General features: G+C 40.1%; 1 protein-coding gene across 1 annotated transcript in view; it reads right to left on the minus strand.

Moving 5' to 3' along the window:
• LOC113528637 (protocadherin Fat 4) overlaps positions 1–18,453 on the minus strand; it is a 94,723-nt gene that overhangs the window by 19,498 nt on the left and 56,772 nt on the right. Inside the window, exons 5-7 of the mRNA XM_026917292.3 lie at positions 14,760–15,682; positions 13,919–14,093; positions 1,527–1,707 (exon numbers count right to left, since the gene is read on the minus strand). Of these exons, the coding sequence (XP_026773093.3) occupies positions 1,527–1,707; positions 13,919–14,093; positions 14,760–15,682 (1,279 nt within the window). The remainder of the gene's footprint in view (positions 1–1,526; positions 1,708–13,918; positions 14,094–14,759; positions 15,683–18,453) is intronic.

The raw sequence follows: 18,453 nt of genomic DNA on the forward strand, positions 1-18,453 counted from the left end.
TAATCTTAGGGCCTGATGCACTTATGCTTGTGACATTAACTTGCTAAGGCTGAAGCTTATCATGCCTACCACCTGTAGGGTCTTAAAATGATCTCATTTTATTACATATTTTGTCATAAATAAAGAATATTTATGAGAGTTAATTGTACACAACATGCAGTGAAGTTTTTTCCGTGTAACTCTGGCTTGGAGCAACAAGCTAAATCTCCAGTCTATCTTCTCTTATACTTAGTGATGATTAGTATAAAAAAATCATGATTTAAACAGCCCCAAAGCCACTTCCCATGCTCTGGGGTCCTCCTAATGGCAGATATGTGTGTACAGGTAATAGGAAATAGGAGATGCAGAAAATGGGATCCTAATAACATCACTTTTCCGCTTTAGATTTACAAAAAACAGTCATTTTTTATAAAATAAAATTTAATTTAATTTTATGTTGGAAAAAAAATATTTCCAGTGTTCCACTTTTAGTGACAATTTAAAATGGGTCATTTTAATGTGAACAGTACAGAAGGGTAAAATCGGTCTGAAACCCCCTGTTGCGTGCTGGTCTGTCTGTCACTGTCCATCATCATCCTCATTAGCGTGTTTTTGCAAAACTGGAGCACACTACTCACCCCCAGCAGGGAGTGGGACGCTTTAGAGTGGGTTGGGTTTGTGTATGAGAGTGTGTGAACATGAATACAACTCTTTGTGTGCTACAAGGGTGAAATTAAAATAGGACTAGGGACTACATAATGGACTTAATTATGGTAAAACAATGTACACAAAAAGTCCAACAATGTCCAAATTCTTTGTTTGGGATACCTACACAAGTGTTTGTGTGTTTAAACAAGTTGGTATGTCCTGTAGGGTTCAAAAATCACATTTAAAATTTTTGAAGGTGGAACAACAGTAAAAATATTTTTTTCAAACATGAATTTGTATGTGCTTGGCTCTAATAAACATGAGAAATCTTAACTTGTGAAAGCTGAGAGTAACACAGTGAAATAAAAGTATATGAACTCTTATGTGATCTGCAGCTATGCCCTTTGTTTCTGATGACTTCATTTCCTGGGCTGTGTTTCAAATGGCTCCCTATTTTATAGAGATACAGTACATGTACTACTGGAACATTCAAATGAAACACAGGATAAACAGTTGTTCCCACACTCTCTCTTTTTTCCCTCTCTTTTGGGGTTAATAAGCTTGTCGCATTACCGAAAACCCAGAAAGTACAGACCCCTTACATAAATTAATCTTTGAATTATCTGTTACAATAGAAATTATAACATACACTATTAGAGCGAGCGCATTAATATAAACCTGTGATTTGCTGTTATAGAAAATAAATCGACACCTTCCTCAGCACTGAATTCAACAGCGCTGTAGTGTAAAAGGAAATAAAGATGTTCATTCATTAAAAATGGCTTGTGTTTATAAATGTAAAGTAGGAAAGTAATGTTAGTGGCATCCCATTTCCTCTGTCTCTTCTTTTCACTGGGTATTTTAGATGCATATAGGTATATACAGTATTTACACAGTACCTAATAACTCCATTTTGACCCACGTCTCCATCTGAGGCATTGACCAGCACTACATCACTTCCTGTTGGAGCATTCTCCGAAATGGAGGTGTGATAGGAGGAGGAGGAGAAAAGTGGCACCATGTCATTTACGTCATCAACCAGAACCGTTACTGTAGCAGATCCGCTCAGAGAGGGAGAACCTGAAGGAGAGAGAGAATTGTAGTTAAGAAGGATGGAAACACAAGGTTTGGTGTGAAAGGTAACCTAGCGAATTTGTATTCTTTTGTATTTCTTCTGGGCTCTGTCCCAAACCACACACTACCATATACGCCACCTTTGTTAGCAGTGGTAAATTATAGTGTTGTTGTATTTTGACATATTACATACTTATACATATGTAGTGTGACATCTGGGACAGAGCCACATGTGGTGAAGAGAATTTATAAAGTGCCATTTAAACACTTGTCTAGCTGGCTTATAGCACTTGCTAAATAGCATGTACCTATGGTAGTGTATTGTTTTGGCACACTGTTTAGTATGCTAGTGGCCAGTTTTATAAAGATTTGTTTCATATACAAAGCAAATCATTTCATACATTTCTCATGAATCGAAAAGCCACAGCCATGTGGAGTTTAGTACATTTTTCCTGTCACTACTTGGCCGTCCTTATTTTTGCCACGAAAATACGCCAAACACAATCATCATGGTGGAAATTCAGGACAGGATGAGTTCAGTGGCGTTACAGTATTTTAATGAATCATGACCTCTCAGTTTTGGCAGTGGGATCTCCTGCTGGTTTCTTCTTTAGATGACACGGTCAGAAGGCCTCAGGGAAAAAGTCATATAACCTGAAACATCTTTCTTATACGTGGCTTTTTAGTCAGAGTTGCAGCAGCAGCAGGTCAGAATCAGAAACAGGAATACACCGAGTTGCATTTTATCAGGCATACCTACTAGGGATATAACTGAATATGAATACATTATTCTGAATGAAGCGATGTGTTCTAAACTGACACAAATACAGATATGAGGTGCACTGTTCATTGTTTTTTTTTCCAACAGGGCATTTGGTTGAGGCTAGAGGTGTGCATCAAGACTGGGAGGTTTTTACTGTCATGTAGGTACAATATAAAAGCTTGTGGGGCAAAGAAAGACCTGCACGGTGCATTTACAGCGGCCACCCATTCATCCATAGAAATGCCTGCTAGCATTTCTACCTCTGAGTGTTTCCAGGGGCATAATGGTCATATTTAAAAAGAAACCATCTTTCTGGTTAAGCCATGCCCTCATTGGTTTTATATTCAAATACATATATGGATATTTAGAGGACTAAACAGATACAGACAGTGTCATTGCGTTACACACCTAATACCTACAGTAGGTCACTTCATAGATGTAGAATTATTGACTATTTTCTATCTGTTGCTATACACAATGTGTCACTCCTTTGGGAAAAGTGACCACCATAGATCCCCCACTGACCAGATATTATTGGAATGGTGGACTACCTTAAAGCACAGCAGGCAGAGTGACCTGGTAGTGTGTGTGAGACTCTGGTATGACAGATGACCTGATGTCTGATTCAGTGTCGGTTTCTGACCACAGCACGGCTGTTGATTGGATATTTCTTGCTTGCATTTTCAACCCAGCAAAGACACTGACGTGTTTAAAAAACCTGCTACATTGTTGTGTGTGTGTGTGTGTGTGTGGGGCAATAGCAATATCTTTTTTTTGCCACCAGAGCATCATCCTACACAACATAATCTCCATAATAAGAGGATTCTGAAGAGAAAGATGCTCCTCAGTCACTCAGCTGAATGTAAATGTGATGATCACGATGGGAGGCTGCAGAAAAGCGCCACGCTAATCACACAGCATCTGCAGCTATTTAACACTGTAAACTTCTCCACGTTACTCAGAGCAGTCTCAGAGGAAAGACAAAGCACCCCCCCCCTTCCTACCCAAACACCCTCCCCTACGTCCTCCTCCAGCATCACCGCACGGTAGGTCTGTAGGGATAATACTAAATCAGTAACAGATGACAAGAAAGAAATAAAGGAAAGGGAAAAGAAAGCATTAAAACAAATAAAGACTAAACAGAATCAACATTATAACAGTTAAAGCAGTTGGTCCTTCACTAGCCTCTCTTTTTTTTCTAACTTTTGAAGTTAATAAGACAACCAAAAAAAAAAAACAGTCATGCTATTGAGAAACCACAAAACACCAAGCCCTCCGTCTTGAAGACTTGAATGTTAACAACACTGACACTGGAGACTCCTTCTATAAATGTTAAATAAATCTACTCACAGAAACCTTCACCATAGCAACAATTATACATTTTTTCTTTTTTTCTTTTTTCTTCCCCCCCATGATTTTCTCCCTAAATTAGTTTAGACCGATTCACACCCACCAGTCAGCTCTTCCCTATCATACGACAGCTACCAACCAGGGCATGAAGGCTATCATGTGCTTCCGCCGACCACATCTTTTCAAACTGCTGCTCATGCTGCATCACGGGGCTGTGTAACATACTCAAAAAAAAAAAAAAAAAAAAAAAAAAGTGCTATCTACCCTCTTCTGCATACATGAGCTCACAGATGCCCATGATTGGTTAGTGTTGCTGTGATTGATAGGGGAGAGAAAGTATGCCATCCCTCTCACTCTGACAAATGCATAGATAAAAAAAACTCACGATAACTACAAAATTTAAAAAAGAATTAAACAATTCAATAGGGAAAGCTAAATATTTATGGAACTAGCTACTCAAGTTCAGATCCCAATGGGGCTCTAAACAAGTGCTTATTAAAGCCTATAGTCAATAATCATTTAATAATACATTTCCCAATTCACATATATGCATTCCTTGGTTAGATTTTTAAATTTTATTTAAAATGCGGTACTTTGAATGCTTTTAAAAATGCTAATAAAATCTATGTTCAAAACTTCATTAGGAGGATAGATAGATTTGGAAAGAAAGGGATTTGGTTATTATCATGGATCAAGAAAGCTGTTAGCGTTACAGCTATGCATAGGGTAAAAACAATCAAAACCACAACAAAGGCAAAAAAAAAAAAAAGCAAGATAAATCAAGGGAGACCATAGAGATTTGAGAAGACGCTGAGGCTCCAGGTCGCAGAAGGATTACTGAGGATTAGTGTAATTAATAACGAGTTCATAAACCTTAAGCGTGAAGCTAAATCAGCTCTGCTCCTCATTTGGATGACAAAGGGATTCGCACTTTGCCAGATTAGCATGAGCATGTTGGGGAACGTGTGTCTACATCCAGGAAACGTGATTAAACACGCAGAGGGAACATCTCAGATCTCTCTGAGTGTGTGTATGAATAAAACAGTGAACACACACACACACACACACACACACACACACACAGTATAAACAAAAGTAAACACTTCAAATCCGAGCACAATTAGCGCTAACTGTAAGGCTAACCAAACAGAGTGAGTCACTGCTTTTTTCATTTTTGTGTTTATTTGTCTTAGTTTTCTTGAAACTAGACACAGACACATTTAACAAACATTACGAAGGTGATGAAGTGCTAGAAAAGTTGAATAGTCAAATGTGGATGCGCTAACTTTTCCTTAAGCGGACACACACACACACACACATACACACATGCAGTGAATCATGGTTTCAGGTAGATTAGATGGTCATGTGACTGATTCTGGTTCAGTTTTGCTTACGTGTGTGTATTAAAGCTCTCTGTCAGCTTTTCAGACATGTGAGACACACACACGTGCTCATGATGCATCCTTTCTCTTTCTTGTGCACTTTTTCTTCTTTTCAATGATCTATTTCTTTTTTTCCATTCATTTCTTCCTTTCTTGTTATGTCCATTTTTCTGTATTTTCTTGCTTTTCACTGCTTTGTTCTCTTAATCTTTCTTTCTTTCTTTCTTTCTTTCTCTCTTTCCGTTGTACTCTCAGTTTTCTGTTTTCTTTTCTGTTTGTTTTCCACATTAAGTTCAGAAAGGTGTTTTCCATCTCCATCTCTCTCACCATATGTCCCCATTTGATTCTCTTTGTTCTCTCTCTCTCTGTACTCATTGTGTGTGTGTGTGTGTGTGGGTGTGTGTGTGTGTGTGTGTGTGTGTAAGTAATGGTGACCACAGTAGCAGCCACACTGTGTTTTTACTCCATTGTTTCACACACACAGTGACTTGAGGAAGCTGCTTTTGTTTTATTCCTGGATTCTATTGGCTCACTTCCAATAGTAAGTGATGTCATTTCCTGTTTATGAGCAGGAGAGAGACTCAGGTGTTTGAGGTAACACAAAATGGACTTGAATAACCTTTACATTTACACATGGTTCTGAGTGACCGGCCTCGTTCACAGGCTAATCCAGGATAACACAATCATACATGCGCGCACACACACACACACACATACATAAATATATATAAGTACACACTGTGTCTGACCATTGACCTTGAATCACCAATCACATTAGGCTAGAAAGCTCAGGAAACCCAGACCCTGTGTGTGTGTGTGTGTGTGTGTGTGTGTGTGTGTGTGTGTGTTTTGCATATGTTTACTTCAGTACTGATGGGTGTAAACTATAACAGCAGAAGGGTTTAATAGCAAATGTTTAGCCAACAAATCACTTCAACACTTCAAGCAGCGTGCGTGCGTGTGGTGTGTGTGTGTGTGTGTGTGTGTGTGTGTGTTATCATCCACACAGATGCCAAATACTGATCACATTACAGCCCTTAATTCAAGTTTAAAATTTATACCATCCTCCGAAGATTCTTGTTTCATTCTGCCACATTTTATCCGAAAAGGAATCTTGGCAGACATTATGTTTGGTACACGCTAAAGGGTCATCATATGTCCTAGATTTTAGCACAATTGCTACATGACATTTGTTTGTTCACTATTATTCGCTTGTTTATTGGCCTTGCTGATGATGGATCACAAACAGGCAGCAGCTATTTTTCTGATGCTCAACACAACTTTACAAAAAATACTTTTCTTTGAATAATATACAGCGAGGGGAAATAAGTATTTGGACACTTTTTTGTTCTTTACTATAATTCCCATGCATGTATCCACTTCTAGTTTACACACATCAAGTCTTTACACACATAATGCACGAAGTAGCAATCATGCTGAAGGTGAAGGAGCTCCCTAAAGTTCTCAAGCACAACATTATTTCACAAAACTGGAATGGAAAAACTACTATCCCTGTCAGTACTATTGTCTTAGAATATGCAGATGGAAAAGTTCATGGAAGCACAACTTCTAACAGATGCTAACAGATGCGCCACTCAAGATTTCACAACACGCACTCCGACTAATGATACAAACCAGCAGTCATTTGAAAGGAGTTGCAGGACGACCTGAAAGCAGCAGGAACAACAGTTACACAGAGAACAATAAGCAATGAAGCTGAATCTGATGACAAGATGGACGCTTCAGCAAGACAACGACCCCAAATCTACAGCCAGAACAACTCAAGAAGGCCTTGTATGGCCTAGCCAATCTCCTGACTTGAATCCCATTGAAAATTTATAGAGGGTTTTAAAATTGCAAGTCCATCAAAGAGCAACTGAAAATGATTTCCCAAGAGGAATGGGTCAAAGCTGAACCACATTGCTGCAAAAAAACCTAACTGCTTCTTACCATAGACGTCTCAAAACTGTAATTGCAAAGTACCAAGTCAAAAGACATTATGTGTGTACATTTGAAGTGGATATGCACTAAAAGTATTAAATAGTGAGCATTAGTGGCTGGTGAGCTAGCTATATAAGCTATGAGGTTGTGTTACAGAAGAGGACGAATCCAATGAATCCTTTATGGGATCAAGTCAATATCTAGCTTAGATATGGATTTTGGAAACTAGTTATTCAGAAATGGTTCAGAATCAACTAATACCAATAGCACAGTCAGTAGTAAAGTCAGTAAACAAAAACATAATACCTTTAATATAAACCTGTGATTTGCCTTGTAGCTGAAACTACTGTCGGAGCCGCTGTTATAGAAAATGAATCAATCTCTTCTGACCAAACAGAATAGAGACTCCAACAGCGCTGTGGAATAAATTGCCATATTCTGTACACACCATATTTTCATCGTGAATGTCACGATCGTCACTGATGCTGTCCCATTCTGAATGCAGCCAACCCATAATTCTGTTCACCACATGAGAAAGTTGGAAGAACTTAGCAGACAAATCTGAGGAATGACATTTTAAACTATTTAGTATAATTTAATTGAATCGATTCATTAGAGGTTAGCCTGTAACCATTAGCCATAGAGAAAGGTCATGTGAGTGTGTGAGATTAGTCCTCACATGGAATCCAATTATATACCAGGTCTATAATAAATGAATGGAACTCTCCATCTGTTCAGTTCACGCTAACTCAGGTAAACATTTCAGCAACACACACACACACACACACACTTCTGTGTGTAATCCTTCAGTTGCAAAACATCTAGCACAAACATATGGCTCGGTTTAATCCTCTTCCACATGTCCCCATTTTGACAGTCATCCCTGGGTCTGTGGGCGGGGCTTAAGTTAAATTTCATCAAGCGTCTGATCTGACATCACAACAATTTACCTAATGTGCCTGCATCCAGCTTGCTAATGAGCTTGATTTACTACTTAGACGCAATGTCAGTACTACTGCTGAAGGGGTTTACGGTTGAACGTTAACAGCTAAGTAGCACAACGTTGTGTTAAGGTAGCTTGCCGGTTGCTAGACTATTATATTGTGCAGTTACAACCTGTGTTTCATGCTAAGTGGCACACCGAGCTCAAAAACAAGAAAAGAAAGACTAATGATAATGATACATGTCCAAGTTTTACATTGCACTATATTTCTATTTCAATTTATTTATTTATTTATCTATCTTTGTGGGCGGCGTCTTGGACAGCGGGTAGCGTTGATGTCTCATAGCTCCAGCTTCAAACCTGAGCTTGTGTGTGTGTGTGTGTGTGTGTGTGTGTGTGTGTGTGTGTGTGTGTGTGTGTGTGTATTTCCATCCATTCAGCTGTGTGTAACCGCTGCCTTGGATCCTCTGTGTACCAAGGCAACGGCTTGCCACACGGGCAAAAATGCCATTAACACCCACGGCTTATTTACGCTTCATCTGAAGAATACACACACACACACACACACACACACACACAAACCATAATTAAGTGAACGGTGAGACGGAATGGGGAATAATGATGATAAATAATAAATGAATAATTGGGAATGGGGAATAATGATGAATAATAAATTCCTTCATCTTCGTTCAGGCTTGTGGTGCATCGTGGGGAAGTGAGGCAAGAATATATCCTGGATGGGATTCAGGACACCATGCACACACATCCACCTTCCAGCATGCATTCTGGTGGGGGTGTGGGGGGTTGGGGGGGGGGGGGGGGGGTGGGGGATTCTGTTTGTGGGAAAAAAACTGAAGAACTCAGAAGAAAACCACAAGACCATCACCTCCTCCACCTATGGTACTGTCGCGTGCAACCAACCACACTATGATACATGAAGTACCTTTTGTGTTACTTATTTATTTAATTATATTGACGGAATAAAAGCAGTTCTTGCTAATCCTAGTGCATTTCTAATATTTTAACTCTCTCTGAAGAGGTCTGGAAAGTTAGACCACAGATGAACGTGTGTCCAGAGGGGGCGCTCTGCTTCCTGACACTCATTACAGTCAGCTGTATTCAGTCTGCATTCAGCTTTATAGAGCACACAGGAACTAAATGAAGGAGCCATTAACATCTTTTATCTGCTAAATGCTTCTTAACACTGAAAAGACACTCCGCAAACACTGTGCTGCTACAGGGGCTCTTTGTGTGTGTGTGTGTGTGTGTGTGTGTGTGTGTGTGTGTGTGTGTGTGTGCGTGTGTGTATTTTATGGGCACACATTGGCAAGGTGCTGTCTCTTTAATAATCGTGAACAAACACGGTTCTTAAACCACTCTTTTCATTCCTACATCACGAAATCCGTTCCCATACCTTCTCTCTTCTTTACTCTTCCACTCAATCACTCCATTTTTCAGCTCTTAAAGCTCTTCTTTAATGACTACCCATTTAACTTACACACAAAAGTGCAATACCACGAACCAGGCATGTGAAGATGCATCCACGCGTCATGAAATATACATACTGTACAAAGTTAACCCTGCCCCCAAAAATGCAGTTGATTAGCCAAAGTGTCTGGCGTCTGAAGTTTGCTTATTTACTTTTGCTCTGCAACTATGAGACCGATTTACTAACATGCTAAAAAGCAATGGAAGCTTAAGACTATCAGTTTAACATTGTGCAAACTGCATATGTAAATCATCAGACACTCGCCTCAAACTGTGTGGAGTTGTTTAATATTTCAAACAGGCTTGCTTGTGTGGTTTCTGATGCTGTATGACACACTGCTGTCTATAAAAAATGAACAAAAGGACACAAAGCTGAAAACCAACTCTAGCGGCCATCTTGAAGCTGAATCACTTTCTGCCTCAGGGAATAGGTGGTGGTTAAAATCCCTCAGGATTATATACTGTTCCTGGATGTGGTATCATATGTACTGTATATGATGCATGTATATATTAGGGGTTGTGCAGACTAGTCGACTAATACAGTGGAGACAGGGGGTAAAGAAAGCAGACTAAAAGTACTTTGTTAGTATAAAAATATTATTAAGTTAATTCTGCAATCGGCGTCACTATGCAATCCCACCGCGCTAGTTTAGAGCCAGCCTCTGGCAAGCACAGCTAGTTTAGACGCTGATTCAGATTTGTTTTTCAGACACTACTAGAACTGGAGTTGAACATGATACAAAAACCTCCCAGAAGCTGCTGTAGACATCGTGTCCTCCATGCATGCAAGACCACTCATTGAGTTTTTGATGGACATGAGCTTCCATGCTGCGCTTATTCAGTTCCAGAATCAGTGTTTTCAACTGAGCCACATCTGCTGCCAGGTTGTTTCCAGTGTTGCCTGAAGAAAAGCTGGTGTGAAATGTGATTTATAGCCTGTGTATGGCTGGTATTTGAAGTGTGGTTTGACACGTTCTTTGCTACACCTAACCTAGAAAGTGTGATATCCTGAATCAGTTTTTACTTTAACTAGGGCATTTGCTTTAATTATTTGCTGTAACTAAAGACGACTAGTCAACCACTTTTTTTTTTGGTCAACTACTAGTTAAGTTACTAGTTAGTAAAAATTAATAGTTGTGCAACCCCTAGTACAGAATGTACATAATATTTTAACACGGTTATAGATTGGTATCGCTTTATTTAATGAACTGTTTACGTACAAATATTACGGAGCCTTATAATATCTCTTGAAGTGAGTGTGTGATGATTCAGCCATGCTAACCCGGCGGCTATGAACTTCTCTCAACACATAAGGTTGGATCAACCCTACAGCCGGCTGCTGTGAGTGTCCACTTTTTCAATGTCCCCCGTGTGGGCTTAAGTTATTCCACTTGGACCAGTAGTGTATCTCCTTTCCTCACTCACTCCCGCTCTCATTTTCCATCTGTAGCTGTATTTCTCTCCTCTTTTCGATCTTTATTTCACTTCGCCTGTTCCTTTCAGTGAACTCGCTCAGTGACTGTGAAACAGCATCCTGCTGCCACGAGTGCAGAACCCATCATCTAATGACGAGTGCAGCCAAAACCCCTCACTATCGTTCTCTTTTCTTCTCTCTCACACTCCTTCACGCTCCCTCTTTTGGTTCCTTTCTTTCACCTTCCTTCATTTTTACTTTCTCTCTCTTTCAGCCTATCACTTTGTTCAACTCCTTTTTTCCCCACTCCCTTTCTGTCACTGTTTCTTTCTGCTCCTGTCTTTCTATTTCTGTCTCACTCCCTCTCTTATATACACACACGCTACCTCTTTTGCTTCCTCCTGACTTATCTCTCACCTCTCAACCTAACTCTCTCTATCGCCTGTCTCTTCCTGTCTCCTTATATCTGTCTCTATCTCTCTTCTGTATCACTCTTTCCTGTATCTCTCTCTCTTTCCTGTCTCTCTCTCTCTCTGTCTCTCTCTCCTTGAGCTGTCGAGAGCTGGCACGTTCCTTCTCTTTCCACTCCTGTAAGTGCAGCTTCAGTCCCATGCAGCAGCGCTCTGACAGATAGACGGATGGAGTGAACGACGGTCACACTGAGTGAGGCTCAGTCATTCATCATCATCTGTTTCTATAATAATGACGAATCCAGTCTCTAAAACTCCAAATCCGGACTAATTTTTTTTCAGAGCAAAGATTCAGCCGTCCTGACGGACGAGACTAGCTGCTCTCCCCGTCCAAAAAAGGAACGACCGACTCCTTTCTTCAAAACACCGCAAATATCTCAGCTAAATATCCTGCACCGTTCCAGCCGGGAAGCCATTAGAGGTTTCCGATATTCTCCTCCCTATTAGGACACAATAGCTGCTTTTGACTATTTTTGTACGTGGTGTTTTTTTTTCCGTTTCGTCTTTCTGCCAGTCAGCGAAATCACTTCGAACAAATACACGCATCGTCAGTTATGATTTAACTGCAATAAATATTTATTCTCCGGACCGGCGATTGCGGGTTTATGAGAACAAAACAGCTACTGTGCGCCAAAGAAAATAAGACAAGGCTTACTGGATTGCAGTCTGCCTATTGGACATTCAAGAAGTCATTCAATGCAAATGGAGCAAAACAGTGCAACTCGAAGAGCATTGAAGATGCATTATTTTTCCCCACCCATATTCTGGCAATTTACTCTCAATTGTCCATTCAGTGGAAATAAGAACTACAAGCCAATCATAGTGCACGAGGCTGGCATGTTTGTTAATGTGTTAGCAATCTTATATAAGGACAAAAACACAATGAGGCGATGTGATGCGGCCCGATGGAAAGTGGAGTTACTGTTACCAACCCGAATTTGATTATTTTCCAGCAACAGCAAATCCTGAAGTGTTTTATTCCTGTCATACTATAGCCCTTTTCTAAAGCTTAAGCTTTTATATCCATTTATAGTTTAATGTCACTAGTTATCACTTTATTTTTTATTTATTTTCCTCTCTCTTGCAGGTTATCATATTAGAAGAGCTAAGTTAAAGCTTTACCTCTGACTCTGACTTTCTAGACTGCTATCAAATACTCTACTTAGACCTTGAGCATATCTTTTCTAGGTTTTGTCCTTGAAGTCTAATTTATTTACTACATTCTATATTAATTTTCTTTTTTACTTCATCTATTTAAGTCTTGAAGGCATAGCTCATTGCATTGTCGATTTTGTTTTAGATGTTTTCTCCTCTGGTGCGGTTCATTTGGGCAGGTGAGAACACAGCAGTTGCACCCGGGTGCTGACCAAAATAACCAAGCAAAGCGGTCACACACCACTTCCAAGTGAACTCTAGTATGGTTCGATTGAAAGCGATTCAACTCTGGATCGAGCAAACTGCAGGAAGTGAATCAAACATGCCGTGTATTTTGGGTTGTGGGTAGCAGTTTTTTGTAGCTGCGAACTGCTAAACTGAGCCGTGAGGAAAAAACAGAGCCAAAGAACAGTTTTAGCACTGCAGAAATGCCATGTGTTCTGGGTATTTGGACCTACAAACAAAAAAAAAAGAGAAAATGAATGGTGGATGCATGCAAACACTCATTAACTTAGTGTTGGCTCTGTGTTCTCGGTCCTTGATTTTCACATGCACTTGGCAAAGGTTTGTTCAACTTTTTGCGTCACCATATTTCTGACGAATGAATGAATAAATACGTGGTTTTATGAATACATTTTTAGACCCTTAGAAAATCTACTTTCCAGATTTACTAGCTTGTCTATTTCTAGATGATTTGTCATTGAAGCCTATTTCATTTGCTTACAAACTTTTTAATCATCTACTTTCTATATGTTAATCTTACGTTCACCTAAAGCTACATTCTGTCTTCATCCTCGATCCAAGATCAGTTGATTTTGAGAAGCCAGGACAAAATTTGTTCCTGACATTCAGGAGATTCTACTTTAGAAAACAGACATTTTTCTCAGCTGTACATACAGCGTTGTATTTCTCATTGCATGCTGAAGCAGTAAAAAAAAAAAAACATACCCATCATTAACGTGGGTCATATGACCTGGCTGGAATGTGGGCGGAGCCACCCACAGGCCACGGTGGTTTGGCTGCAGGAGAGCTGCACTTAACTAGAATAGACTGTGATCTAAACACACACTCATCTACAGACCTCCAAGCAATAACAACCTAAACCTCACATTTGCCCTCCCGACACACACACACATACACACATGCACATGCTTTCATGCATGCATAAAAACAAACACTCGTACTTTCTTCAACTCTTAGCATGGCAACTCCCAACTAATACAGTACAATAAATCAGTTCCCACATCTTATCTTATGCTGTAACTCAACCTACAGGCGATACTACACATCAAGGTAAGCCAGTAGCCTCACCTGAGTCAATGGCAATGACGATGAGTTCGTAACGGTCCTGGATCTCTCGATCGAGCGTTTTTTCCAGTCTGAGTTGCCCGCTAGACGTCAGGCTGAACGAGCTGTCATCGTTCCCTCCAGTCAGAGTGTAACTCGTCTGCCCGTTCAGACCATAATCATCATCACGAGCAACAACCTGCAAAAGAGAGGAAGACACCAGGTGCTTGTTGGAAAAGAGCTAAAGAGCTATGAAATAATTTTCTCTCCATTTTAAACCATGTATTCTTGAATAGATATCAGCAATAATATTGTTTTAAGAATATTTGTAAGGGTTTGGATGGTTCTGTCTGAATTCTTTGCCATTTTAGTGGGATTCTGATCTGCAGAGGTTCTGTCCAGATGCTGTGTGACTTTGGATGGGTTCCTGGCTGGATTGTGTGTTATTTGAATTGATATTTGGCCTGGAGTGACTTCAATGACTTTTTGTGTGATTTGGATAGGTTCCTGACTGGGATCCTCTCTATGGGTAGCGTTCCTGGTTGGGTTCTTGGGTTATGTGTTGGGTTATGTGATTTGATTATATGTGATGTGGATGGGCTCCTGTCTGGGATCCTCTGTATGGGTAGTGAGATTTGGATTGGTTCCTTGTAGGATTCCTCTCTAAGGGTTGTGTGATTGGGATGGATTCCTGGTAGGGTTCCAATAACCTCCATTGTGATTTGGGTTATGTGCTTGGGGTTCTTTGAGATTTTGAAAAGTCCTATCTTAGTTCCCTGTGTGCTCTACTTTATTTGAATGGGATTCTACCTGATGCACATATAATTTTGTTTGGTTCTGTGAGATTTAGATTTTCTGCACTTGCCTGTAAGATGTTCTTGGGAAGGTTTCCCAGGTTCTCCAGGACGTTGATGGTGTATGGTGAGAGCTCGAATATAGGTGCACAGTCATTAACATCCAGCAGCACAATGTTTACCGTAGCCCGATCAACTCGAGGGCTACTCCCCCGATCTGAAGCCTGAACCACCAGTGAATATGAAGACCGAGTTTCCCGATCCAGCAGCTTAGCAACAGAGATCGCACCCGTCACTGAATCAATACGGAAATCAGAGTTTCCACTGCCTGCGGCAATGGAGAACCGGATTTGTCCATTGGTCCCTTCGTCAGCATCGCTAGCAAACACCTGAAGGATGTCAGTACCAGTGAGTGTGTTTTCCTCGATCTCAATATCATAGATGTTCTGGGAGAAGCTTGGTGTATTATCATTTACATCCAACACCACCATGGTAACCTCCATCATGGAAGACAGTGGTGGCTGCCCTTTGTCTTTGGCGATAACAGTCAGTGTGTAATTGGCCATCTCTTCACGATCAAGTTCGCCAATCAACTTTACATTACCGTCAATATTTCCAATGCTAAATTTGCTTCCGTATGTGCCGCCAAGTGAATATTCCACATAGCTATTGGGCCCACTATCTGGATCCATCGCATGTGCTGTAAAAACCACTGTATCCACTGCTGTATTCTCCTGGATGTAAGCCATCTTCTGTGAAATGAACGTGGGCGAGCAGTCGTTGACATCCAGTAGAATGATTGACACCTGGGCAGTACTGGTAAAGCGGAGGGCAGGAGGCGGAGCCAGGTCATTGACAGTGATAACAAGGTTGTAGAAGGACTGAGTCTCCCGATCTAGAAGTTTCCGAGTTTGAAGGACACCAGAGTTAGTGATGGTGAATTGGGCCTGAGTGTCTCCTGATGCAATGCTGTAGGCCAGTTGGGCATTCATACCTGAAAAGCATGACAGAACCATTAACTATGAAAACAATTAAGATTATATACACAAGTGAGTTCAGGATTCAGGAGAAATTACACAACAGGAACCTTCCAAAATTCTGTGAGATTTGGCTGTGTTGTCTCTAATTTAGATGGGTTCTCTCACGTTTCTGCTAGATTTGGTTACATTCTTTGTAATTTAGGTGAGATTTGGTCAGGTTCTTTATAGGTTTTGCATGAACCAACTGGGTTTTCTAGGGTTCTGTGACATTTGGATGGGTCTCCATCAGTGTTCTACATGGTTTGGATGAGGGTTTTTTGGGGATTCTGACAAAACAAACAAAACAAATATATCCAGAAATATAGAGCTGGGAAGCTCACGGTCATCCTTTAGAGCCTAACATTTGGCTCTCTGGCAGCCCTGAGACTTGAGACTCACCAGTCACTAGCATAAAACCTTAACCACTTAGCCACCATTGCTCATGACTTGATGACTTTTTATGATTTTAAACAATGCCTTTATGAAAGATGAGAGAATTAATGAAACTAGATTACAGGGGTTTTAACCATGGGCTTGTATCCAACATATAATATTTTGGGATCTCTATTATTTCTCCATTTTGGATTAATTCCTTGTAATAAACGTGTAGTCTAAAATTACCCAAAATGTCGACACTGCATCCCGTGCATAACAAAAACACCCTTAAATGCTGATATTCTTATTTGATTGATGCTTTTCCACATATTGTTACTGCAACATCTGGTACTGATACATACACATCCTCTCTGTGAATTATCTGAGTTTTTAGCTCAAGAATGTGGGCAAATCATAAATAACTGTGCTAGCTCGAGAATTAAGTGCATTTCAAAGAGGTAGCCTAGATTTACTTGACAATGGGAGAATTTATAACTCCCAAGACAGCTGACACAGCTCATGCTGCTGTAGTAACTATTAAAAGGTTATCATAGAGACATGTTTCATATAATAAGTGTGTTTAAATGTGGACGCATTGTAAATTTAAAAAAAAAAAAAGTGCACTAAATATGTCAGTAATGAATGTTCAACACTCAGATTGTAGAATGCTCAACATGAAGTGAAATTGAGCAGCTCTTATGCATCAGCGCCTTCCCACAATTCCCTCTTGTTTCTACAGTCGACAAGGTCAACATCCAGTCATCACCAAAAAAAAAAAAGAGAAAAATGGAATTGTACATAATGTGTGATTAAAGTCTGTTGTCTGTTACAATATCTAAAGTTCGCATTTGCTTGTAGTAATTAGTGCCGCACTCAATATCAGATGCAGCGTGAGCTGTGTTGAGCAATTTACTCAGTGCAAACAAGCTCAAATTGAGCATCTTTTAATGCTACACGCCGGCCTGCTCATGCGAAACGCCTCGGCACCTTCCCACAATTCCCCGCTGTTTACAGAAAACAAGTAATCTCTTCATCGGCTGCCATGGACAGAGAGGTCACGACATAGAAAGTGCTAGTAAAGCCGTTCTGGGAGCGATATGGTCTGAGAGGATAAACAGCAGGCGGACGAGGATCTTAGAAAGACGGATAGAGAGACAGAAAAAAGGACAGAAAGAGAGAGGGAGAGAGGGTGGAAAGAAGAATGTAGGTCACCATAACCACATTAGAAACCAATTTAGCGCGGAGTCTGAGAAAGGCGGCTTGGCGCTATGTTAACGCTGCCGTGCGAGCCGAACCATGGCACTCGTTCAATACAGTTATGTGCAAATTAAATCTTTACCCTCATGTGCATGTTGACCCTAAAAAACTCAAGAAAGGGAATTTAAAAAAAAAATAATATTAATATTACAAAGATGGTGATCTGGGCCCAGACTGCCAAATTGTAAAGTCATGATCTAGAGATTGTTGGAGAGATTCATTTTTTACCGCTTAACTCTCAGAGGTTTATGTATATTTTTGGCCATTTTTTATTCTAAAAAGTGGCCCTTTTATGTATTTTGTCCTTGAAAGTGATTGAAGGCTTAAAATGTCCCTATTTCAAATCAGTATGTAGTATTTTATATCATTCTTTCAGCACAGATAAAGTTCTGTGTCTATTGTAGTTTGACAGGTGTGTCAGGTGACTATATAAAAAGCTAAAAAAAAAAAAATGCAAACAATATGAACGGCAAATTACTACTATTGAGAAATTTGACCCAATTACCTCTGATTGGTGTAGGGACTGATTGGGAATAACTGGTACAAACATACAACAATCCAAACAGATGACTAAGGTCAGTAGGACAAAGCATTGCTAATTAACTAAAAAAAAAGTAGCCCCAGCCTAACGTGTGTGGAGATGTAATGCTACGCTGCTTAAAAAATGCATGCAGGGTTATGTGCTAAGGCTAGAGCACTTAACGAAGCCAGATCTGCTCCATCTTTCAGCTCTCTGGCATCAAATAACGCTGCCCTGTGTGCCGAGTATGCATGCGTAATATCCAGCGTTGAAGTTGGGGTGTAATACTATAGTCTCACTGGAGCCACGTGGAAGCAAACATTACAAAAGCCACATTTTTCAGCACGAATGGAAATCAGATGAAGATCAACAAACTCCGAAGTATTTGAAGCTGAGAGATGACATAAAAATGGAACGTACAAAGTCTTTCCCTTTAAAAATCCATCCACGAGTCCTCAAAAAATTTAAGCAACTGAGGGTTTGAGAGATCCCGCTGACTCAGTTTTTTTTTTTCTCAACATGGCTGTTAATTTAACAGCTTTTAATCTAATCCAATTTAATCATTATTCTACATATACACAAGGGCAAAGTGAC

Source organism: Pangasianodon hypophthalmus, chromosome 13 (genome assembly GCF_027358585.1).
Source record: "Pangasianodon hypophthalmus isolate fPanHyp1 chromosome 13, fPanHyp1.pri, whole genome shotgun sequence".
NCBI classification, from domain to species: Eukaryota; Metazoa; Chordata; class Actinopteri; order Siluriformes; family Pangasiidae; genus Pangasianodon; species Pangasianodon hypophthalmus.